At 53.9% G+C, this 24,982-nt stretch overlaps 6 protein-coding genes across 6 annotated transcripts; 1 reads left to right on the top strand and 5 right to left on the bottom strand.

The window, feature by feature from the left end:
- Positions 1-113: 113 nt before the first annotated feature.
- LRP88_10248 (VID27 cytoplasmic protein-domain-containing protein) lies at positions 114-2,757 on the bottom strand (the record flags this gene model as incomplete). Its single annotated transcript, XM_083246712.1, has 2 exons — positions 114-2,527; positions 2,739-2,757. The coding sequence occupies 2 exons, from the start codon at positions 2,755-2,757 to the stop codon at positions 114-116; spliced, it is 2,433 nt and encodes an 810-aa protein (XP_083097825.1).
- An 844-nt stretch (positions 2,758-3,601) lies between these two features.
- On the bottom strand, positions 3,602-5,471 carry LRP88_10247 (Prenylcysteine lyase-domain-containing protein; the record flags this gene model as incomplete). Its single annotated transcript, XM_083246711.1, has 4 exons — positions 3,602-4,549; positions 4,600-4,668; positions 4,741-5,261; positions 5,378-5,471. The coding sequence occupies 4 exons, from the start codon at positions 5,469-5,471 to the stop codon at positions 3,602-3,604; spliced, it is 1,632 nt and encodes a 543-aa protein (XP_083097824.1).
- A 791-nt stretch (positions 5,472-6,262) lies between these two features.
- LRP88_10246 (frequency clock protein) lies at positions 6,263-9,318 on the bottom strand (the record flags this gene model as incomplete). Its single annotated transcript, XM_083246710.1, has 2 exons — positions 6,263-8,958; positions 9,015-9,318. The coding sequence occupies 2 exons, from the start codon at positions 9,316-9,318 to the stop codon at positions 6,263-6,265; spliced, it is 3,000 nt and encodes a 999-aa protein (XP_083097823.1).
- Positions 9,319-15,227: 5,909 nt separating this feature from the next.
- LRP88_10245 (2,3-bisphosphoglycerate-independent phosphoglycerate mutase) lies at positions 15,228-17,184 on the bottom strand (the record flags this gene model as incomplete). The annotated part of the gene is made up of 4 exons (XM_083246709.1): positions 15,228-16,036; positions 16,090-16,471; positions 16,545-16,897; positions 17,154-17,184. 4 exons carry the CDS (start codon positions 17,182-17,184, stop codon positions 15,228-15,230), a joined length of 1,575 nt encoding a protein of 524 aa, XP_083097822.1.
- Positions 17,185-17,889: 705 nt separating this feature from the next.
- On the top strand, positions 17,890-18,315 carry LRP88_10244 (RNA polymerase II transcription mediator complex subunit 9-domain-containing protein; the record flags this gene model as incomplete). The annotated part of the gene is made up of 1 exon (XM_083246708.1): positions 17,890-18,315. One exon carries the CDS (start codon positions 17,890-17,892, stop codon positions 18,313-18,315), a length of 426 nt encoding a protein of 141 aa, XP_083097821.1.
- Positions 18,316-18,539: 224 nt separating this feature from the next.
- LRP88_10243 (tubulin binding cofactor C-domain-containing protein) lies at positions 18,540-19,796 on the bottom strand (the record flags this gene model as incomplete). Its single annotated transcript, XM_083246707.1, has 4 exons — positions 18,540-18,743; positions 18,796-19,470; positions 19,528-19,688; positions 19,748-19,796. 4 exons carry the CDS (start codon positions 19,794-19,796, stop codon positions 18,540-18,542), a joined length of 1,089 nt encoding a protein of 362 aa, XP_083097820.1.
- Positions 19,797-24,982: the final 5,186 nt, after the last annotated feature.

The raw sequence follows: 24,982 nt of genomic DNA, 5'->3' as shown, positions 1-24,982 counted from the left end.
AACTCCCCATCAACCGAATTTCATCGTGTGCAGCATCACAGTCGTCGCCCAGATCTGTCCTTGTCCTCCCAAACCAGAAAACACCTCGTAGACTGTCCAGATCCCTAACCCATCTAGTAGGGCGCGTTGACGATGTCGTCCTTGCCCAGCTTGTAGCGACCACTCTCTCGAGTGCCGATACGACCAGAGCCTCTCCGTGAATCGCTCAGTCGGATATCTCCAATGATGCTCTCCCGGGTAGGCTTTCTCAAACTCTGCTTGGCCACCATGTTGACCTCGTTGGGGAGGGCAACAATGACATTCTTGTCCGAGCCAAACTTGAAGTCGTCGGCCTTGACCTCCTCCTCGTATCGCTTGATTTTGTAAGGTGCCTTCATTCCCCGGAGGACTCGCTTCAGGTTCCACTCGATGATGTAAGGACCCGTGGCAGTGATGATGCTCGTCTCCTCAGCTCCCTCACCAGTGTTGAACTTGGCAGGAGTGAAAGTGACAGGCTTGCCGGTTTCGTGATAGAACTGGGCCACGTGCTCAGGTGTAAGTGCCAGGCGTCGAGGGTGAGGCTTCGAGTCAGCGGCAAAGGGCTTCTCGAAGCCAAGCTTGCCCTCATTCTTGCCCGACTTCTGCTGAGCATCAACAAGAAGGATGTAGTTCTTGGTTGTACCCAGGATCCATCGACCGTCGGCGGACACGTCCATACCAGTGATGGGATCACCAAGAGCTGGAAGCTGGGTCTTGGCCCGGATTCCAAGGCGATCAAACAGACGGATGTCTCCCTTGTTGCTGGCAACGGCGATGTAGCCCTTCTCAGTGGTAGCAAGAGCAGAAAAGTCGTTCTTGGAGGCGTATTGCTTCATTTCCGAGTCAACAAGCTTGTGGCCAGACAATCGAGGGTCGATGCGGTAGAGGGCATTGTTGGAGACACCCAAGAAGGTCTGCTCGGAAGTCATCTGGGCAAACTTATTCTCAGGAGCAAAGGTCACGACAGGAACATCGTCATGGATGTTCCATTCATCGACAACCTTTCCGTACTCCAGATCCATGCGGTATAGCTTGTTGGGGTCGATCTCATTCTGCAAGATGAGGTCGCGGTCCTCGCTGTGAAGCATGACCTTCTTCGGGTTCATCAACTTGCCACTAGGCGTTGTGACCTTGGAAATGTTGGTAGAGAACTCGAGGTGGTTGTTGGGAGTATGCTTGAAGACTCCAATCTTGGATCCGCGGACGACAAAGGAGCGATCATGCTTGTAACCAACCGCCAGCTGCGAGTTGACCTCGCCATCGGCGTTTCTGGGGAAAGTGCTGTCATTCTCCTCATCGGAATCGTATTCCTCGTCTTGGACGCGGTCGTCCTCGATCTCCTCCTCCTCCTCCTCCTCTTCCTCCTCTTCCTCTTCCTCGATAGGAGCGTCCTCCATAGTCAAGTCTCCGAACGAGTCGAGCACATACTCGCGTTCCTTGTCTTGCATCTTGGTCCACTTGGTCTCGTTGAGCTTCTCCCAGATAGCTTGCATGATGGCCTCCTGGAACTTCTCCAGAGTTGACTGGTCCTTGAACCGGAGAAGCCAAGATCGAGCGGTGCCATCGTTACTAAAGTGGTTGAATACGAAGGAGAGGTACTCGAAATCGAAGACAGGGTTGAAATCCGCGACAACTGGAGTGCCCAGCCAAGGCTTCTCGGTGGATTCGATCTGAAGCCAGTATTCCCATTTGCCGACTTCAGAGACTGTAGCGATCACGGAGTCATCAACAAGGACGAAGTGACCGGGCTGGGGGTCAAAGAGATGGAGCTCCGCGGTAATGGCAGCATAAATCTCCAGAGCTTCAGGAGGGTTGTTTGCGTCCGGGCCACTCAAGACGGGGGCCTCAATCTCCTGCTCTGGAACGTGGGCAGGCTCGCGCTTGGCGGCCGAGTTGGCAGTGTTCTTCTTGGACAGCATATCGTCGACAGACTCGATAGATCGGGCGAGGGTAGGACTGTGGATGGGACTGGCGGGTGGGATAGGCTCTTCCTCCTCAAACTCGAACTGTTGCAGGTCTTGCTGCGAAGCTGTGGTATGGGGCTTTCGGTACTTGCGCTCGTACTGGCACTGCTGAGATACTCGCAAAAACTGCGTGACCTGAGCCGAGGTGACGGAGTTGTCGCAAACGAATTGGAAGAGGTCACCGGTGTCGCCGCTGAGATCCTTCCAAGCTAGGACCTTGTCGCCGTCCTCTCGGATCTCGACTCGGAAGTGGAGGGTCTCGTCGAGGAGAAAGGTCTTTTCGTCTCTCTCGGATTCGAGGGCGTCGAGCGCAGCGTCTTCGCCTTCTTCCTCAGCAAGGAGCTCCGCTTCGCCTTCCTCAAAGACACGCTGAACAGTAAGTTGGTATTGGTAGTCTTGGTTGGTGCGACGGATACGGATGGTGGAATCTTTAAAGATGAGCTCGGAGTAGCCCTTGGGCGACAGAGGGCGGACGAGGTAGAGTTGGCCTTGGGGCAGCTCGATCAATGCTTCCTGTGTGCTTGAACCAAAGATGAGCTTGCCGACTGTGAAGCGTGGCGTGTTAGTTGTATGTCTTGTTGATAAGAAATAGAAGAAGGACTGTAAATGAAATGGGGAAGGGCGAACAAGTGGAATGAAAGAGAAGTGGCAGATGAAGCGACCAGCCGCGACCAGGTCGGAATATCAGCCAGTGGCCTTTGTGCCCGTGCTGGAGAAGCGGGTGTTGGTTGGGGATGATGCGGGGCAGCTACTTACCATTCCGTAGAACGAACATGCTGGCTAAGATGGCGGTCTTGACGCAGATGAGGAAAGAGTGTGCGATATGCTGACAAGCTCCTGGTCAAGAGAGATACACCCCAAGTGTGGAAGGGAGAGAAGAGAAGGGGATAGACTATTAAGAAGGAGAAGAGTTGGTGATGCCGTTCACTTGCGCACGAACAGCCAAAAGGGTGTGACGTGACTGACGACAAGGCAGTGACAGGCAGGCAGGCGAGACCGACAGGTTCAGGTTCCTTCCTGGGTTGGGTGTAAGGCAGGCGCAGGCAGCCTCTGGGCCAAAGAGAACGCCGGACGGGAAGGTGGCAATGAGAGCCTGGCAAGATCAAAGGCTAGAGCGTGCGGCAGGAGACAGCGTGCGTCATAACAACCTTGAACTTTTGGGATGGGAAGCAACTGCAAGCCGCGGCTGCCCTTTTTTTTTGTGTACTTTTCCTTCTAGCTCGTTGATTTCCCTGGTTGGAGGGGTGAAGGAGGGGTCGTTTTCGCCACAGGCTGACGTGCGCCACCAGTAGAGGGTGGTGCGCCACACTTGAGATCTCAACTTTGGCGACAATGACGTTGCCCAGTTGATGCACTTGTGTTTGATGGTGACAGGGGTTGGCAATCGCCTGTTTCATGTTAAAGAGAGCTCTAAGCAATGGCCTTCACTCATCGTTTTGGTTTCGTTTTGCATGCAAAAATTCACACTTCAGCAATAGTTACAAGGTACTGTAGTTGAGTTCAACCAAGAGATGCATCCTGCTCAATGCAGGCTGCCTTCAAGCATGAGGTATGCAGCCTGTACCTAAACGCTCACGGCATCAATCACATAACACATCAAACAAATCTGTACAGCCCAATCAGAGCTCTTCCTGGGGCTGCGCATGAATGCCCTCTGCCCCCTCTGCAACCGGGACTGGCTCACCAGCGTCCGAGCCAGGAGCCACCTTTTCTGGGCGGGTGATGCCAGCAAAGTCGTCTGCAACCAGGCGGGCCACATTCTTACCCATCAAGGCGCTCGTCTCCATGGTGGAGATGAAACTCTCGATGCCAGACGTGTAGTACACTCCGTCGCCCACAATGGGGTCTTCGAACGTGACACGCGGCAGCTCTTGGGGATAGGAATAAAAGACGTGAGGGTAGTACCATGAGATAGGCTCAAAGGTATCCGCATCCTTATCCTCGCCCTTGGCGGAGATAATCTGGTCGGGAATCTTGGTACCGAGAAGCGAGGACAGGAATTCAGCCGTCACTGGCTCGGCGGAGAAGATCTTGTACGCATACTCCAGCTTTTCGGTCCTGGGGTTGATGACAGACTTCAGGGTGCTGACTGAGTAGAATCCGGTGCTGCCAACACCCTCAGCACCCTTCTTCGGCTCCTCGTCTTCACGGAGAGTGGTGTAGACGGAGCTAGGAGCCTTGCTTCCAGGCTTGAGGCCAAAGAACTCGGGGCTGAGCTTGAGCGGCGATGTGAAAAGCGTGACATGGAGCTTGGTGTAAGGAATCTCATCGATCTGGCGATCAAGGACACCCTCACCGGCCTTGATGTTGCCAAACTGCCAGGGGTTTGCGAGGATGATGTTGTCAAAGGCGACGCCATACTCCTCAGGGGTGGCATCCTGAGAGTTTGTATCCTTAGTCGAGATGACATACTTAGGCGAGGAAGTCTCGGTCTTTTTTTGAGCCACTTCAATAGAAGCCACGGCGGTGTTGCGGTAGATGGTAGAACCACTGGCTCGTACCAGCTCCTCAAAGATCCGCCAGTTTCCGGTCTCGACGGACACGGCACCGTCAGTTGCAAAAGAAACCTGGCTCGTTGTAAGCATTGGATACTACATAAGCGGACTGCCCTACATACCAGAGTTTCAAGGCCGTGAATGTAGGCCAGGTTGGACGCATAGTTGACTCGCGTGGCGGCCTGGAGAATCTCACGACTAAAGCGAGGATTGATATCCTTATAGATCAGCAGTGATTGGGTTCAAGTCACCATAGAACTCACCCCTTGTGCAAGCCCCTGCTCTCCAGTGATGCCTGTAAGCTCAGTCATGCCCATCTCTTGCGCCCTCTGAGTCAAAGACTTGAAAGGAAAGTACGGAGGCTCATAGAGCTGGAGGAATTGTTCCAACATGCTGTCGACGATCTTCTTGGCCTTGTAGGGCGCGAGGCCGTACTTCCAGAACAGCTTGGCAAGGTCCCACCATTGAGAGGAACCCTCTTCAGTCTGATACACAAAGTTGATGCCATCCCAGATGGCCGTGATGTCGCCCTTCTCAAGTCGTTGGGGTTCGCTCACGGGGAGCTGGAAGCGCTCAGTCGCGTTGTACAGGATGGCGTTGACGGCGACGAAGATTGACGCCCCGAGTTCAATGGGCAGAGACTCATCACCATAGGCAGGGACCGTAAGAGATCGACCTCCGATGCGGTCCGTCTTTTCAAAGATGGTGATGTTGACGGCGAGGTTCTCCTCCTCGGCGTATCTTTGTAAATAGTAAGCCGCCGAGGATCCCGCTGCTCCGGCTCCTACAGCTCATGTCAGCTGGGCTTTATCGAGCCGTGATATCAGACAGAACTGATACAAAAGAGCACATCTCAATGCCATAAGGGTAAGCTCAATATCAATGAAAAGCGGTACGAACCGATGATAGCAACGTTCTTGACTTCTTGGGCTCCAGTCGAACCGCGGACAAGCGCGGTGAGCACGGCCAAACGCGAACTCCACGAAAGACGCATCTTGCTCGATAGGAATCAACCAAGACCAGTACAGATGATGTTAATAGCACCAAAAAGAAACACGATTGAAGAATGAAATGAAGCGTGTTCAATGCAACATTCGTTACCTGGACAATGACGTGGAAGCGGCTGGATGTGAGGTGCGACGACTCTCACGTGACATCAGAATAGCCTGTTGAGCTCAACGACATGCAGCCATGGGTTGATTTCGTTCGACTGGGATGAAGTCGGATAAGAGACTTCTATGTCAAGTGATCTATGTACCCTTGGCGACTACAAAGTAATCAGTTCAGGAGTAGTTCGTAAATCTCCTAGGAGTAATTGTCACTCCAAGCAACAAAGCCATGAGGGAGGAATTCAACAAGTCACCCATGAAACAAGAGGTCGTGTGTGTAGATCTGTACAAATTGCATTTGGTATCTCAAATATATAAACACTCCAAGCCTATCAGTATCAATACTCGTGGGATCCTGAACATAATCCATACTGAGGCCCTCGCTTTTTGCGCAACCGGTCATTCGTAATAGATTATTCCAGGGAATCATGACCCTTCCTCTTGTAACGCCAAGCTAAATGCATGCGGGCTATCCCAAGCCCCTGAAGAAAAACAAATCCATGACCAGAAACTGGGGTCGTATCGAACTGGTTAAAAGAAATCTGTTGTGGCTCATTAGGGAGAAAGTCAACCGGAAACCTCCATCTCGGCTGTAGTTCTCCACTATCCATCCTCCGTCAAATCGTCAAAACGTATAACTTGATTGTTGTAAGAAATAACATGGGTTTAGTGTGATTTACGAGGCGTCATCTTCCTCGTCGCTACTGCTGAGACTACTCTCGACGGCGCCGGCGGTAGCGACAGAACTGTCCTGACTCGAGAGAGCAGGATCTGCGCTGGTGCTCTTACTCTCTCCACGGGCAGTTCCAGCGGCTGCAGCAGCACTACTTGTGCGTCGAACAGCCTGCCTAGGTCTATTCGGTAGCACCTTGGCATCTCGACTGACATCGTATATGTTGTGATCGGGAGAGTCGTCAGGGTCGTCGCCCTCCTCGTCACCGCTGCTGAGATCAACACCATCCGGATAGCCATCAGAATGGTGTGGAACGATTCGTCGACCCACAATGCCCCTCAGTGATGGCGAATCATCTGGGTCATCTGAGGTTTCCTCGTCCTCGTCTGCTGTCGAGTCGCTCGGACTGAACGGTGGGAAGAAGATGGCAGGGGGTGGAAGGGCAACCGGCGTTAGTCTCTTGATGCGGCCCGACAGATATTCGATCTCGATGGGAGGAGGTTCGCTGACGGACATGGCCTTTGTCGCACCAAGGATGGGTGATGAGGTCGACATTGTTGCCAATCGGCGAATGACGCCCTCTGTACCTTCGCTCGCCCTTCGACCGTCGGGCCGTGAGGTTGGTGGTAGAACATCTTGCTTTGACCTCTTGGTGGCAACTACTACCATGAAGTGGTCCTCAGGGAGAACTCCTCCTAAGCCACAAGGCTCGAGAGGATGATACTCCATGTATTGGGCATTATCAGTCCATTCAAAGTCGAGCTCGATGTCGCTCGCATCATCGGTATCCTCTGTGAGGCTGGGCGGATCATCCATGTCGACATCCATTGCCGGGTTTGGCTGGGTCGACAACGGACCACGATCGGTCAGTGGCCGATAGTTGATGAAAGATCCAGAGTTTGATCGTCGCGGTGGAGACAGAGGAAGCTCTGTCTTATCTGACGAGGCCTGGTGCTGGCCAGCAGCCAGCATTTGTGAAGTTGGTGACATATCGCCTGGATCGCCCGACAAATCTGTGCAGAAAGGCGCTCCGCTATAGTAAATGATGGCACCGTCATGGCGGCGCTTCTTGCGACTGGATGCACCAGAACCACTGAGACCCCATCTCGACTCTCCAAGGTTGCTGTCTTCTGGGGGTCCGAAGGAGGAAACGGTCTCGTCAAGTGAGGTCTGTCCACCCGAAGAGTCTTGTTGTACAAACATGGGCTTGTAGTGAAAGCTTTCGGATGGAGCGCACAGCTGTGGATCAAACCTGGACGCGTTCTTGCTCGAGCTTCCGGATTGAAACTCGTCACCAGTAGAGCGTCCTGTTTTCTGACGCTTGCGTTTCTTGTCCGAACCCTCCTCCGTATCATCCGTAGACGGGCTCTTTTGGGAGTTGTATCCGGAGCTGTCGCTGCTGAACCTGGTGCCCTCAGTTCCACCTCTCCATCGGATTTTGCGGCCATCTGGAGATAACTGGAACTTGGTGCTGATCCCCGAGACAGCTGAGCGAACAAAGTCTGGTGTCACGTTGATCATGTGAAGCTGAGCCAGGTTGCACAGCAGGTTCAGATAAACCCAGCCCTCAGCGTCAGGGTGGACATCATGATTGTGCTGCTCGGCCAATAGCTCGGGGGGCACCAAGCCCAAATGGCGAATGTAGTCCATATTTTCGGATGGAACTTGGGTACGGTCCGGGTCGAGATCGAGGGGTCGTGTGGGTCGCTGCTCCGGAGGGGGCCGTGTTGGAGGGGATGGGTTGGTCCCGGAGCCAGTACTGTTGCCATTACCTCCGGATTCCGTGTTGTCTCCGTTCGAGTTGGATGTCGATCCATTGCCGCCGGACCTGCTCTTCTTACCAGAATGTCCGGACTGCTGCTCAAGAGGGAGAATCCTAGCTTCTCGCGATGGCTCCTGGCCAGTCTGTAGGGTTGGCGGCTCATGAACTGTGGATGCCGATGAGACATTTGGCTGAGTATCCGCAACAACGGGCGCTAGGGCAGCAGAGCTTCCACTCGGTGCCGAGGACTGTTTCTTCACTACGTGACGGCCGCTGATCTTTCCCGTGAACAATTGCTCAAGCCGACGGACAACAAGCTTCTTCCTCTCCTTGTCCGTCATGATCATGTGTCGCGGATACAAGCCTTCGGGAATATCGCGCAGGTAGCTCTCGACCTTTTGCTCCGATGACCTGGCCTGCGAGCCCACGATAGGGCGATTTAGCGACGTTCCCGAGGACTTGGCGCCTGTTGACATGGATGCATAGGCCGAGTCAGCTGGGCGAAAGTTGGATCCCGAGGACGACGATGCGTGCTTGGAGAACGAGCCAGACGCAGAATACATGTTGTCTCGATTCTGGTGGCGAGACGACTTCTTTTTCTTCTGCGACGACGACGCATCGGGAGACCCCTCAAGGCTGGCAGCAAAGTCCCTGAGGGTGGCCTCGAGTTCTCTCTTCTTCTTCTTGGGCAAGCCATGAACCTTGATCTCAAACAGCTTCTCCTTGCGAAGCAGATCTGGGCCAGGTTGCTTGTACCGTTTGAGCTCTTCTCGAAGTTTCTGAATTTCTACCGTCAGGTCATCAATGACACTGCGATAGTCATCTGCGCTGCTGCTGTGTGCTGCAGTGAGCTTTGGAGGTGCCAGTTGGTGGGCGTAAGGAAACGGCTTTTCTTCATTCGATGAGTCGGATTCTTTTTGGAAAAAGGGAGGATCAACTATAAATCAATTAGTCTCTCCCCATAATGCAACCTAGTTCATTTCTGCTTCATACCATCCATAATGTTGCTGTCAAAAGTGGCAGTCGGGTTCTGGTTTGAGTGGTCAAACCACGTCTTCGGATCGCTTTGCCCAGTCTCATGGCTGTCACCTGACGAGTTACGACGAGGAGAAGTTGTCGTTGTTGTCACGACCGGCGGCACTGATCCTGGGCTTGCTTTAAGAGAAGCATCGCGGGCTAATCGGTGGTGTCGTAGTGTGACGGAATTGGCTGGCGAGGTTCGTCGGGGGAGAGGGTGGCCGGTCTGGGATGACGGCGGCGGTTGGGTTCCTTGCGAAGCGACTTCGTTCGGGGGCATTGTTCTTCATGTACGGTAACGAGGAATTGACGATGGGTTCTTTAGCATTGCTTAGACGTCAAGGCGTCGGGCATGTCGAGAGAAATGGTCGTTGAGACTGGGTTGTGGTATAAATCCCAGGGTCCGGCGATCTGTGACGTAGGGCCTAGGACCACCTTACAGCGGGCAATAAGCCTGGGTCGGAAGACAGCTGTTAGCACAATGAACAGCATCAGCAAAACGAATAAAAGGGTGGCCTTGTCGGGAGGTGCGAGCAATGAAGGTTCTCTCAAGGCATAGAGGAGAGCTGCTATTGGCTGCCGTGTGGCCACCGATCGATCGATCGATGCTTCATCGCCATATGACGAAAGGTGATGAGAGCGAGTAACACACGCTCAATGGGGGAAAACACCGGGTGTTCCTGGGACACTCACCTCAGGTAAAATGCACTCCACTCAAGCGAAACCCTGGGTAAGTGATTCTGCAAAGCTGCCGGGGAGTTTCCTCCAATTCCGAGGAAATTTGGTGATATTTGACAGATGAAGCGATTCCTTGATTTGGTCGCGGTAGTTCGGTCAAAAGGCGTGGGGTGGGATATCCTCCCCACAACCAAGTTTGGGCTTGGGCCGCGAAAAGACGTCGCAACAGCTCTGCGATCCGGGTCCGCAACCGATGGACGACCCTGACGTTGGTGGGATTCGGCGTGCTGTAGATCCCGTAGTCAAGCGCAAAAGGGTGGACAGGGCTACTCGAGGTGGATGGTGTTGATCTGTCGCGTCGGGTCAAATGCTCGCCTAGTCCTGTCGCAGTGGTCGAGAGAGTTACTGGCTTGGCGAGCCGAAGAAATCCGTCTGCGTGCGTTGGCCGGCTGAAGCTGAGGATTGAATTGCGCGCCGAAGCTGTTGCAGAGATCGAGAGAGGGGTTCGCGTGCTTCGATTCCAAGCTGGAGTGAGGCCGGGCCTGTTGTCTTGGAAAACCGTCCTGCGAGGGTGGGCAGAGAGCTGTATCGTGTCCGTGGAAAGACAGGCAGGCGTGAAGGGGTATATGAATGGAAGGAAGAGTGGTGGAGAAGCGGTATTCCAACGGTCGATATAAGAAGACCAGGGTACTCCGTGGAGGTCACTCAGGGTGGCACCGAGGTGGCACTGAAGCCGGTGGGTGGGATGGATGGCTAGAACGAGGAGGACCAGGAGAACAACCACCAAGTACTGTTGCACGGCGGAAGAGGGGAGAAAATGGTGGGAGGGAGTAATAGCAAGGTCAGTGTGAGCTTGAAGAGGCTCAAAAGTGTTAACAGAGGAGAGAACACAAGCCACAGGTCTGAGAAGGAGTCGAGAACAGATACTTGACGATCACAGCCAGGTACAGTAGGGGATGGATGGCGACTCAGGCAGGGAGGCAAAGTGGGCAGTGGCAGTGGACGAGGAGGAAGAGGGCATTCAGGGCCTCCACCACAAAAGACATTGGCCGCACGAGAATTTGCCCGCCCTGTCCCCGTGCAAACTTGACCTCCATCTAAAAAACAAGGTACAGCAAGGTCGCCGCCGCCAGGGCACCCGAGTCCCGGGACGCGGCGGCGTTGCGGTATCGCGAGCGAGCCAGGCGGCCAAGGGCTGGGGATTTGGGATTTGCCAGGTTGAGACGAGCATGCAAGAGCTAGAAAGGTAGATCGAACGCTCATTGCTCCGATTTCCAAGGTGCTGGAGAAGCAGAGAAATCAGAGACCATCGGGGGTCCAGAAAGGGCCAAAAGCAGGGACCTCCTCCAACGGGCTGTACTAGCGTACATGCGCACCGACTTGTGTCATGCGCCCACACCCTGGCATTGATAGAGGCCGTCGAGAATGCCCTCAATCCGCAACCAGCTGGGCGCCCTCTGGCAACGAGGACCGGCAGCAGCCGTCAGAGTGGTCGTTGTCCGATATATAGCCACACCCTTGGCCTTGCCAGCTCGCTAACGCCCCGAGTGCGGGGACTAGTAGCCCACTTTTTAACCAATCACACGCAAGAACTCACGAGGAACGGGCCAACTCTGCCAGGAGCACTCGAAGCAGGGCCTTGCTGATCTTGGTTTTGGTCGGTCATCGGCTTCTGACCTCAGGCAGGTGCCTCCCACAGGTTCGCTTGCACCTGTCAAACTCTCGCGGACGCTGTGCGAGCTAGCCGGAGCCCCGTACTGTACTGTACTGTACTGTGACAGCGAGCTCGGCATTCAGGTTGACTACTGGCCTTACGTACTCCCCAAGGGATCAAGGGTTTGCTCCTTCATCGCATCAGCGTGTTTCCATTCGATCACCAGAAGCCTCACTTTCGACCTCTCTTGCAGCAAACTCTCGGTGGTGCTCATCCTACCGCTTCTTCCATGCTGCTCGCTAACTGTCCATGGCCCCATTCTTACGTCAAACTGCAGACTTGTTCTGGGTTGCAGCCCTCGAACCCTTGCCTGGTTGCTCCCACGCAACCGACACAAGGAACCAGACTAATAGTGATAAGGATGATACCCTGTGGCTGTCCACCCAGCTCTGCGAGGCAATTGATCGTCAGTCACCGCAACGGCAGTCGGGTTATTTTGGCCCCCCCTACCTCCGCATCTTCTGGGTACGAGAGGAAGCACACCTGCATCAACTGTCAATCTCTGGCAGTCTCTTGACCAGGGACGGGCACGAATTGCCTGACCCTGGGCTTGGGGCAGCCTTGCTAGAACGTGCCTCTCAGCCCTCCATCAACCTCCTGTACGCGGCACAGAACAGTCTCATGATGCTCTTTCGATGGCTCGGCTCTGACACGCCTTGTTTCGGGGAGTCGGCCATGCAGGCAGGGCGGTGTCACACACGGGACCTGTCGGCCACGCGTATTACTGGTACCCCTACGTCCGTGAACTCTCTTTCCAAGTTTCCCGGTCTGGTGCCCTGGCATGTTTTATTGAGAGATGGCTCAAGAGGCCTTTCGGTGGAGATGGTAACATGATCTGCGAATCCAACGAGGTCCGCACAGCTCAGGCTTTGCCAGACCTGTCATCAATGCACCAACTGAGGCTCTGCGCCTTGCAGATCACTTCCCTCGAATGGCCACGCCATGACGTCGAACCCGGGGTGCAAACTCAGGGTCCTCGCGTGCCTAGGATCGTCAGGCCCTGTTTGGTGATTGTTCGAGCACTTTCCACGGACCAGATCTCGATTCACTTGACCGCGAAAGACAGAAGAGCAAGGAAAGATACCAAAGATATTGATGCCATGATTATTAGGCGTAAAAAATTGCTCAGAGGGCTGGTCTCATAAAGCTCTTGATACCGACAATTTTCCGCCCAGAGCCCCTGACCGATATGCTACACCAAAATCTCCATCTAAGCACCCGGCCCCACGATCACGGATCTGGACACACACCTAGGACTTCGTTCATTCGGTGGCAACAACATGTCCGTTTTTCGAGACAAACGTTATCTAATCCCGGGACCAAAACACCTTCTGCTCAAGTGGCAACGGACTCTTCATGCATGCTTTGCCACGCCTTATCGGATCTAAGCGAGCATGCGCGCTCCCATTGGATGGCTTGGCGCTCTGACTCTGCCAGGCGAGCTCACGATCTCGAGGAAGCGCGTTGGTAGCCGAGATCGAAGCTTGTCGGGAGGACCCTTCGTGCAGCTTGTGGCTGGAGAACTGATCGTTCTTGGACCAAGATGGCTAGGGTCTGTCGGCAAGATGCGATGTTTCCACGTTCGTGGGACCTTGAGAACCTCTTGGAAGCTCAAATCTTGCATCCTGTGTCGATCATTGTCCTTTGAAACGTCCAGGAGCTTCTCTTTCGGAGACTTTCCCTCCTCTTGCTCCCCACCCACTTCCGGCGGCCTTAGCGAAGCATGGCACTTTTCGAGATTCCCATAGTGATCACCCGTTCACCGTCAAGATGCCTCATTTGGCCACCCGTTGACTCGGTACTGGCGAGCGGACCGCCCGGTGGACTCACCCGGCTGTGCCACACCTCCTGAAGCCAGGTACGGCATGGTGTTGCGGCCACTTACTCGCAGGGAGCATGGATCTTGGAATCTGAGTTGCATCTCTGTGCCACATCCCAAAGAGAGTTGATGATCTCCCGTGCGCCCTTGAGATCGGTTATCGTTTGTCAGTTTGGCGCAGAAAATCTAGACGGGTGGGGAGACACAGCCTGTGATACCCAGGCGCCTTGGAATAGCTTACGGGACGGCCCCATGAAGCTAAGATTTGGGCATCTACGGCACAGCACGCGGGTTTGAGACCGTCAGCGCGGATGGGCGTTTCCCGCCTTTGGCCCACGATCTGACCATGCGAAGCCTAGCGTTAGAACGCAACCTACGGAACCTTACCTTCGCACCCTCAGCCTTGGCAGCTTCATGGAAGGGATTTGGATGCGCAGAGTCAAGGGCTTCGAGACCTCAAAGTCTAGAACCTTTCCCTTGCTCATCCCCCTCCCGATCTGAGCGTTGACCGACCTCCACGTCCATCGTCGCATCCCTATCACGGAGAGGCTTTGACATCAACACCAACGCACACGAATCTCGCGAGATTTCTGCATCAGCTGGCTTGTTCTCTTTCACTAGCCCCATCTCCAAGCCCACCCGCCCGTTGCCCCATGCCCCTCTAGCTCCCGCATCTCACCTTGGATCAAGACCCCGGCAGCCCGGAGGTCCCGCTCCGGCATGCATGAGACCAGGGTCTGATCGAGCTGAGTCCCCTGGTGAATGGCTGTTCAAGCCATGTAGCTGCCCCTGGATGATTATCAACCTCGGGGGAGAGGGGTGTGCTTGAGAGTGGTTGGGTTACGAGCCTTGTGGGCTTGTGAACAAGATCTCCAGCTAGGTTGGGTACCCTGTCAATTGTTAAAAGTTGTGAGACTGTCAAAAGGGAACCTTGGCCTCAAATCGATGCTCTTACAACTCTGTCACTGCCATTGGCCGATCAACTTGGACATTTGCTAAGACAGGCGGGGTTGGATCTCGCAACTGCAGCACGTGAAGCTGCTTGGTCACCATGTCGATGACGGCTAAAGTGAAATCTGCAGCAGTTCGTCTTGAGGTAGTGGACCCAGCCTCGGCTGTTCACTTGCCTGTTCAGTTTTTGATCACACCCTTGGATGCCTTCCTCGGTTCTTAGCCAGGGTTGAGAGGGTTGACCCTGCAGATCTTGTGCTGGGAAGAAAACAAGGGTCCAGTGGATCATGCCAGCTCATGTGATGTGAAACGAGCAACCCGAAGGTTCTGAATCTCTTGAACGTTTCGAAACATATAACCTGTCCGAAAGTTGTTGGACTTCAACGCTATCGCCGTTCCGGGCCCCTTTCAAAATCGCCAACCCCCGTAACACACAATGTGTTTATTTCTTTGGCTTATACAACGCCAAAAAGTGAGTGCTATTCTTGGACTTGAGCTAACATTGAGTTTTGGTGGCCTAGCTGAGCTTTGATGGGTCTTGACTGTTCCTTGAAACAAATCCACTTACCTAACAAGCATGGAAGAGAGGCTCATAAAGCACCTATGAAGCTATATGCACCTTGGAGTACTGACAGATGATAGACTCCCGGAATTCGAACTATGATCTGGGGATAAGAAGCCGTGAATCATACGAAGACCCCATGATGAACGTTGACCCGTATCCCAGCCGAATCCACATACACACTCGTCACAAACATATCGGTGCCAAGACAGGCTGTAAGGTTGATATCATGAGATGATAATCCTGTTCATCTCTAATGCTAATTTTACTTTTTTTAATCGTCGACTCTATATCTATCCATCGTCGAGCATGTCTCATCTCTATGTCATCCCAACTCCAAAGCCATTGCATCGACTCGCACATAACACATCAATCAGCAACCCACACACGCCCAACGCTTCGCCATCGTCAAAAACTGCAACTACTACTACACCAATCCCTCGGGATTTCATGATCTCATGCAAATTAAGCCTTCTGGAGAAGAGACTTGCCAGTCATCTCCTCGGGCTGAGGCAGGCCCATGGCCGCGAGGATGGTGGGGGCGACGTCGCCCAGGACACCCTCGTTGTCCTGGAGGCTCCAGCCCTCGGGGTAGTTGGCCATGATGAAGGGCACCTTGTTGGTGGTGTGGCTGGTCTTGGGCTTGCCGTCGGGGAACTTCATCTCCTCGGCGTTGCCGTGGTCGGCGGTGATGAAGAGGATGTAGCCCTCCTTCTTGCAGGCCTCGAGGATCTTGCCAATGGCCTTGTCGGTGGCCTCGCAGCCGATGATGGCGGCCTCGTAGACACCAGTGTGGCCGACCATGTCGGGGGGAGCAAAGTTGTTCATGACGAAGGGGAACTCCTGCTCACCCAGACGCTTGACGACCTGGTCGGCAACGCCATCGGCAGACATCTCGGGGGCGTGGTCGTAGGTGGGAACCGACTTGTTGGAGGGGACGAGATCCTGGGACTGGTCGCGGGTCTCGAGGGCAAAGACCTTCTCAACGCCGCCGTTGAAGAAGAAGGTGACGTGAGCGTACTTCTCAGTCTCGGCAACGTGAACCTGCTTAACACCCTGCTTGCCCAGCCACTCGGCGAGCACGTTACCCATGCGCTGGGGCTCGAAGGCGACCTCGAAGGGGTAGTCGCCCTTGTACTGGGTCATGGTGACGAGGGGCTTGATCTTGGGGTATTCAAAGTCGGGGAGGACAGATCGGTCGACATCGCCGAGAAGCTGGGTGATCTGACGGACACGGTCGGATCGGTAGTTGAAGAAGAAGACGGTATCGTCATCTGGTTACTCGTTAGGTGAAGCTCATTTGTTGATATACACACAGAAAACTTACCCTTGATGCGGCGCTCATCACCACCAACAATGATGGGGGTCAGAAACTCATCCCTGTCCTTCTCACCACCACGCTCATATCGAGCTCGGACGGTAGCGACGGGGTCCTCAGAGGCCTCACCCTCGCCGTGGCACAGACCCTTGAGGGCAATCTCGACTCGCTCCCAGCGCTTGTCACGGTCCATGGCAAAGTATCGGCCGACGACGGTGGCAATCTCACCAATCTCGAGCTCCTTCATGGTGTCGACAAGCTCCTGCATGTAGTCGGCGCCCGACTTGGGGTCGGTGTCACGGCCATCACCAAAGAAGTGGATGAAGACCTTGGGGACGTTGTACTCCTTGGCGGCCTTCAGGAGGGCGTAGAGGTGGGTTTGCTTGGAGTGCTGCAAGCGTTGTAAGTGACAATGCCCGAGAAAGGGGTCAAGGGGGGATGCATGGATGTATCGTGCAACTCACCACACCGCCATGGGAGACGAGACCGCAGAGATGTAGGCGGCCGTTGCCAGCAGCGGCACTCTCAAAGGTCTTCTTGATGACGTCGTTCTTGCTGAACTCGCCAGTCTTGATGTTCTGGTCGATGCGGACAACGTCCTGCCAGACGACACGGCCGGCTCCGATGTTCAAGTGTCCAACCTCGGAGTTGCCCATGAGGCCCTCAGGGAGGCCCACCGCCAGCGATGAGGCCTCGAGCTCAGTGAAGCCGTTGGAGTCCTTGGAGAGCTCGTCCATGACGGGGGTCTGGGCAGCGGCGATGGCGTCGCCATTCTTGGGGCTCTCCTCGGAGGCGATACCCCAGCCATCAATGACGACTGCATGAGTGTAACAGCAACATGATTAGCCAGGCCAGCTCGAGGTAGACGAGAATGAAGCAGAAGACGAGGATCCAATCCGGCCGCGGGTTCTCTGGAGAAGCCTCCTGTACGACTGCGGGCGCAGTCTTGGAGCGCCGCGACGATGGACGAGGAGGAGTTGTCGTCGCCTTCGTCGTCGAGCTGCTGCTATCGCGATCGCGGGGCACGGATTTGGAGATGGAGGGGGCGGGGCATGATGGGAGGGACGACGTACTGAGGCAAGCCTTGTGGTCGGTCTTGGACATGATGGAGCTCTTCTTTTTTCAGCTTCTCTTTTTTGGAGGGGAATTGTTTGCTTTGTGAAGCAATGAAGAAGAAGAGAAAAGAAAGAAAGAAAAAAATTGGGAAGAAGGGGATAGAAGAGGATAAGGCGGAGTGCAACACGGGCTGTTAGTGAAGGAAATGATGCGTGATTTGATGGGCCCAGAGCGAGACGGACGATTTCGCAGGAAACACGTTAGTTGTGGTGGGGGGGTATGTCATGGTCTGATGGCATGAGAATTATTGGCACTGTCTGAATACACTCTATTAGATCATGTTTCACAGTGCAATGATAACCTTGCACTGGCATCCCCCCCAGACCCACCAGCCAGCGCCTTTCTTTCGGACCGTCCACCCCCAGCTCAACACTCCATCTTCCCTCTGCAGGCGGCTCATCGGCCCAATCGATCTCGTCCATTTTCCCACCATCATCGACAATCCTCGATAACATTACGGGAGTTATCTTGTCTCTCATGCAGTCAATGCAAGGCTGACAGAAGACACACTCCACTCGGCTCTCTTCCCCGGTTGTCTTCCACTCTCAACAACACGTGTGTCAGCCTCAACCTCTCCTTGCCCTTTTCAACACTTCACTTCAGCCCGGTTCGGCACTCGCCTGATTCTTCCAAACTCCTCCCCTCGAGCCTTTTCGCGGTCAAAGCAAAAAACTGAAGCCATAAAAACGAACCATGTCTTCGTCATCTGGCCCACACCCGCTGGCCCTTCCGCCCACCTTCTCTCCCGATACTCTCGACGCGCTCTCGGAGCTCTCCCTCGTCCTCGCCCGTGTCCGCGCCGGCATCCAGTCCTCGGCCGGCATCACCACCGAGCCCGCGCCAGGCACGACCGGTCACAATGCTCCAGGCGGTCCTACGCTCTCCTTCAAGGACGTCCCAGGGGCGACCGATGGTCTCAAGCACAAGCTGCAACGAGCTCGCGCCCAGGTCCGTGAGCTTCCGGACATGAACCGGCCCATCGCGGAGCAGGCCGAAGAGATCCGTGAGCTTGAGGCTCGCATAGAGATGCAGAGGGCAGTGCTTCAGAAATTACGAGACGAGGCCGCAGGCAAGGAGAGAAAAGATGACGTCGCTGCCGCCGATAAAACGCAGACATAATACAATAATGGCACAAAAGGAAAGAGAGCGATCTAATGCCAGGAGGATCTAAAAGGCAAGAATGCAATTGCATTAGCGCAAGGCGTTTGGAGTTTTGAAAGTACAGTAAAAAGGTGGTTCATCTTGATTGCGCTTGACCTTGACTATTTACACATATCCCGCTAAACACCGTCCGTATACCCATGGGCTCCAAGGAACAAATTCGACCTGGTATCTGTTGTCCATTACCTCCGAGGAACGCCAAGTTTCTTGAGCGACTCTTCAACACTGACCCCGGGCTGTCCTGGGACCACCTTTTCCCAGAGTTCCGCGCCGAGCCTCTCTTCCTCGGACAGGGTCGTCCAGTTGGGGCTGTGGCCTGCCTTGAGCCACTTGAAGTCATCGACCTGATCCCACTGGTTCTCGGTTGGCTTATCTGCTTCCGTCACCTATTTGCTTAGGTTAGCCGAGTTAGTTAACAACAGCTATGAAAATACTCACATATGTGTTGGGCAGCGGTGCAAACCGCATACCGGAGCAGTCCTCAATAATGGGATGGGTTCCACAGTGGAGGTAGATGTCGACGTTGCTGCACTCATGGATTCGGACCTGCCTGGCTACAACCACCAGGATGCTATCAGACACCCCTGTGATATGGACTGGACCGTTGACGCGACCTGCGATGATGAGGCTGTTGGATACGTTCTTGATGACAAGACCGGGGAAAGCAGCGCCTGTGGCTGTCGGGATCGACATGTCGACGATGCAGTTGCTCAGATCCGTCAGACTGCCCGAGGCAGTGGCGCGAGCTGCCGAGGAGGGAAGAATGATATGAAGGCCCGAGTGGTTGGAAATGCCGATGTTCCTGGCAGCCGAGAAGCTGGGCTTGCGAAGGGGAGAGGCGCTGGGTCGAGCAATCTCCTCATTGTAGTTCTTGTAAGTGCCCTTTGGAGGCAACTCACTCAGAATATCCTCCTTATTTGTTGTTGTGGGAGCACTGGGCGCGATGTTCACGGGGTGCGTCTTGCTGCGAGAGAGGCTGCCCGGGTTCAGACGAGGATCGTTCTCGGGGGCGCCCATGTCGACATGATTGGTGGTACGTCGGAACTGGAATCGCGACTTTGGTGTGATCTTGGCTAGAGTCTCATTGAGCTTGTCTTGCAAAGCCTTGATGGCCTGGAAATACGAGTGTCAGTTTGGCAAGGCGTCAACAAGATGAGATTGGAAACCGACCTCAGAGTATTGCTTTCGATCATAAGAGGGCGTAAAGTCAGCGGCATCAGCCACCTCGTTCTGAAGCTTGGCAATGCCGGCTAGGATATGATCAATGGCCTCTTGACGCTCACCACCAACATTGGCAATGGAGGGAAGCTGTTCGATCAGATCTTGGTGAACTAAAGGGTCCAATGTTAGGTATATCGAGCAGAAATGAGAGCACTGGGTTAGATCTCACCTGTCACGCTCTCCAAGAAGTGATGATAGAACCGTTGCTTGGGATCCATGGTGGCTCTTCGGAAAATGAACTGATGAGTAGCAGCCCAGGGGTCGTGTGGGTGCGCCTGAGTCTGAGTCTGAGTTTCCATCGCGGACACGGTCAATACGAAGGTCTTTGTTCACTTTGGATGGGACTTTGAGAATTCGATTTGCAGGAAATGTGCGGTAGTTAAGACAGGGAGGCAGGTGGGGAAGACGGGGAGGTGGGCGGTAGATATGGGATGATGAGAGGTCGTGAGGTCGTTACAAGTACGATGGTTGCAGATGTGTTCAAGTACAACAGATGCAATGCAATGCAATGGCAGCGGCAGCGGCAGCAACAGCAACAACAAGCTTGTGTCACAAGATCACCAAACCGATGTGATGATTCTGACAGGGACGCAGGTGAAGGAGGGCGTGGCTGGCGATGATCTCACCAAGGACGGTTGGTAGATATGCAAGACGGACACAGAAGCAGGGAGAGTTGACAATCACTCACCACGAAGCAGAATGAGCCGCAGCAGGCGACGTTAATATGTGTCTCAAGGACTCTCTTACCCCAGAGCAATCGAGGCTCGTCCCTTGCCCCGTATGGCCACAAAGTCGCTCACCTCAAAGAGCCTCGGCGTGAGATGTGGTCGAGCCAGCCGCTGTCGGTGACGTCAATGCCACCTGATGGGGCGAGGCGTCCGGTGGACGTGAATGGGAAGAGACGAGCTACGCCGGCCGATTTCGCGACGGGGGCTAGATGTGGAGTAATGGTTGTTGGTTGCGTGTGTTTGAGATGGATGGACGGAGGCAATGGATGGATGGTTCGGCAAGCAAGGTATTCGCGGACGTGATATCTGGCGGGCGTCGCATGCGTGGAACGAGGTGGACGGAGCGGGAAGTGCGCTGCAGGCGTGGTGTTGTTGTCTGGTCGTGGCACCACCACAGGGGACCATATCATATTCTGCCCGTCCCTAGTCTCCCGCAGCAGCGCAGACGACGGCAAGTTAGTGACAGTGGAGAGGGTTCTGGACCCTTTGCCTGGGTGGGTCAATGCCTGTTCTCCATGCCCATATCCATGTTCGTTCGGAGCAATTCGAAGCAGATTGACAGAACATCAGGTAGATGTTGCTTGCAAGGTGTTGAATGCTGTCTCGAGGTGGGCCGATTATAGGGTCGAGAAGCTCATCATCGGGAGTTTGGGGATGGACCCTTGAACCAAGGACGGGATATTGGTGTGTTACTACGTTGTACCAGCCCTGGACACGGCATCTTGGACCTGGATCAGAGAGGCTTGGACCAACGACAGCAGAGCCTCGGTGACAATGTTTGGAAGCTTGCCGTCATTGCCAGTCCGCTAGAGCTCCGGATGTAGCGCAGCCATGAGGATTGACCCTCCCACGTCTCCGTACCTTAGCGCCCAGGGCTGTCGAGTCGTGTGCTGTGATCGACGCCATGCAGCGCGGGGAGCATCTCGAGAGGCGCCGTTAGGGTGCCTCCAGCGTCTCGAGTTGGACTGGCGCTGGGGAAGGTTGCATCATTGGATGGAGAAATCGAGAGACCTGGGGTTCGATTAACTACCCCTCAAACAAAGTGGCTCGAGGTAGGTCAGTAGGCCGGCTCTAGAAGCTGTCAAGCTGGAATTCTTGGGCAACTTTTGACGCCGTTTTCGTTTTCGCTTTTGGGACTAGACCTTGATGAGGAGTGGAAGTGGTCGAAATTCCTCAGCTTCAGCTCTTAGACCATCCGACGGACCTTGATCGTGTCGTGAACATGGGTGATCCAGGCAAGCTTGGCGAGCATCCTGCAAGGTAAGCACACCTCAGGACGTTGTGGATCCGGGGAGACGGAGTCACGGGAGACCGGGGCAGAGGAAATAAAGAAGGAGGGAGCCTCAAGAGGGCTTGGTAGACAGGCAGGAAGGGAAGCCGTAGCCAGCGAGCAACTGCAACTGCAACCGGGTGCACAGCCCACGACACTCCCCGGCTCCTTCCAACGGATGGTCTAGAAGCCCACACCTTAGCTTTTACCTGTGGCAGGTCACGGTGCCTCGGAACTTGAGCGACCCTCTCGCCACGGCAATTTCAACATCGTCATGATCATCACCAGATCACCACGCCCTTGATGCAGCTTGACACGCGCAATGCCCACCATCTCGTCGATTCTTGGCCTCGCGATTTGCTTCGTCGGTCTCCACGGGCCGGTCCCGTTGTCAGTCGTCCAGTAGTTGTCTTCCTCATTAGATCATGGGACGTCTATCTCTGCCTTGAAACGTTCACATCATAACGCCAACTGTCGGCATACAACCTCACGGCTTTCCACATAACCCGTCATCCGGTTTATATCACGCTTGAGCTATTGGAATCTCATTATGTCCGATTGGATCACGATACAAGAGTCGAATCAACTTTCTATGAGTAGGTATTCTGCACCACCCAACGGTCTTTCATCTACATGATCTTTCCATCAACACCATGTAAACCGTTTTTTTGCAACACTCCCCTTTGCTTATCAATGCTTCGAATGCTCTTCTGTGACCGCGGCCATTTTGTCTGCATGTTTCTTTGCCCGTCGTCGTCTCTTTTCTCGTCTCTTCTCGCGCCGCACTTGTGTTGGCGTCATTGCCCAAGCAAGATTGAGAAGACCATTTTCTCTCCATTGCTGTAGTCTGCCGACTATCTCTAGGTCGTAACTGATGGGCCTCCAAGCTGGAGCGTCTGCGATAGAGAGAATTTCGCCGTCGGGTGTGGTGAGGGTGATTTCGGGAATTGCAGGAATCCCAGACTGCTAGCCGTGGATCCTGGTTCCCAACTCTGGACCAGTTGTCGACACCAGCCCGGACTCTGTGTGAGGATGCATATTTGGGTCGGAAACAGTCTGCTCCAGAGGTGCCATTTCGTCAAGATAGTTGATGTTGACTTGAGCAAGAGGCTCGGTTTCTATAATATTCGATTTTGATGACGTTGAGGGCGAATCCGATGTCTTTTATATAGACAGGTAGAAAGAAAGTGGTCTTGAATGAGATCCGAAAGGCTTGCAGATGGTGGCAAGTGGAAATGATGGGTGAAAGAGGAATGGCTAAAGGTAAGTGCTGAGCCGCCAAGCTGTGAGGTGTCGATGTTTGCGAAAAGGAAATGAAAAAGGTAGGATCTTAGCTACTAGCCCATGAAAATAGACGAGAATTTTCGGGCAAACAAACAAAAACCATGAGAAGTCAATAGCGGCCCATGGATAGGTTAGGCAAAAAGGTATGTTTGTTTCGTGGCAGAGTCAGATATCACGACAACGCTCATGCGATGTCAGATAAGCACGATTGCAAACGTTGTTGGAAAACACGAAGTTGACGCGAGGCACAAACGACCTCAAGGAGAGAAAGAAGATCAAAGAATGAATGACGTTGATTTTGCACTGCGCGTTCGGGCTTTGGCAGTGCTATGGCCTCCACTGCCGCTTACAACCAGAGTGAATCAAAGCAACAGCTTAATGTGAATAAATGCTTTGTTCTAGGCACTGATATATATAAACATTTCAACTCAGACTTATCTTTCTACGACCTCGTCCTCTCAACAGCTAACTTTGACAACCCCTTGGATGGGTGAGGAGAGTCATACATCCACCCTGACATCCCCAGCACCCAGCAACTGCACAGCATGGCGAAACACCAACGAACAAGTACGGTCCCGCAAGCCTGGATCGACAGGATCGGCAGAATGCGTCGAGAGAACAAACAACCAACATATCGTCACGTCCCATCGAACGGACCAGGCTTCTACTATAGCTCACTCAGCAAGGTGCCCGGAGCCCATTGTGTACTCCTAGGCAAATCAACAACATTATCACGACGAGTTTCGTGGGACGCAGCGAAAGGCTAGAAGCCCAAGATCCCTGTAATAACCATTACCACGCCCGACAACAAGACATTTATGCCAGAGCACGTCCCGGCTTGGAGACCTATACAGCGAAACGAACATGTCAAGATGAGGCGCGAGGCCTGGAAGCGAAGCGGCCTGCTCAGCCCTGCTTCGGCGAAGAAGGGAGGCACTGGAAAAGAGCAAGGATTTTATAAACGGAAATATGGCGACGGTTCTGGGGAAAGGAGTAGGATGAAGATGTATCAATTGTGGGGAGACCTACTTAAGGCTATCCTAGGCATCAGACGATGACTTCTGGGAATGTTGTGTTTGCGGGCTGAAACAAGCCGCGCTGTAAGAGCCATCATGGTAGAAATCAAGCCTACCGACGGGTGTTATCCCCAAGCATAGTGCGGGATATACTCATTTCATGAGTGTTCCCGTCCAAAGAAACGGAGACCGTGCAACTAACGACGATCTCGAGACTGGGAGTGAGAAGAGTGAGAAGATGACCGGCATTTATGATCACCGCAGCTGCATTCTCTCTTGGAAGTGCGACCCCTAACGCTATGGTCCGCAGTCATCATGCCGCTCGCATCACCTTTGACCCCGACCGTCGACGACGTCTTCGGAACCTGGCGCTGCATCCGCCTCCAAGGCGGAGCGTGCCTGATTGACATTTCGACACCCTCTGGTGTGGTAAGAATAATGATGGGGACCAAGAGTCTCGTAGATCGGGGCCTGACGACATTACGGAAGAAAGGCAGGTCTCGTAGGGACATGTCTCGCAGGGGCAGGTCCGGCAAAGGCTTGTCTGCAGGATAAGACATGTTTGGAGAGGGAGACATGTCTGGAAGGGGTACGGGTGTTTGGTAGATGCGAGACATATTAGCTGAGATGCACTCGGGCTATTTATACTGCTCCTCTTATGAATTCACCTACTTACCTAGGACGGTAGGTTGGACATGGTTCACACCCATCTCCTGGTGTGCGGATGTTGGAAGATATATGGGATGTCTTGTCCTGACCCTTTGTTCTTAACCACGCTGTGTTCTCGACTACAGTATCGTACTCACCACGACAATGTGAACAAGCAATAGGTAGAACTGAGAGAACGTTGCTCTTATCGACCATGGCCATTGTTGTTCAGAGCCAAGAGAAATTCTGTATCCTAGCTTGCTCTTGGGTTGAGTTGTTTTACTTACTTCAGTTAGGTATTGTGATCTGTTCGATACGACCCGATTGATTGAATGCTTCGCTGTTTATTATCCATTAAAACTCTAGTTTCTGGCTCTATGCTTTTTTTATCTAGTCCTCCCAATGTTCGCTGATGCCCGTCTTCCACCGTTGGGTAACGGGGGGATATACGGGAGTGG

This window comes from Fusarium phalaenopsidis, assembly GCF_050370095.1.
Source record: "Fusarium phalaenopsidis strain FUZ10S chromosome Unknown contig_32304, whole genome shotgun sequence".
NCBI classification, from domain to species: Eukaryota; Fungi; Ascomycota; class Sordariomycetes; order Hypocreales; family Nectriaceae; genus Fusarium; species Fusarium phalaenopsidis.
The sequence above is the reverse complement of the archived record's forward strand: the minus strand, read 5'-3'. Positions and strand labels throughout refer to the sequence as shown.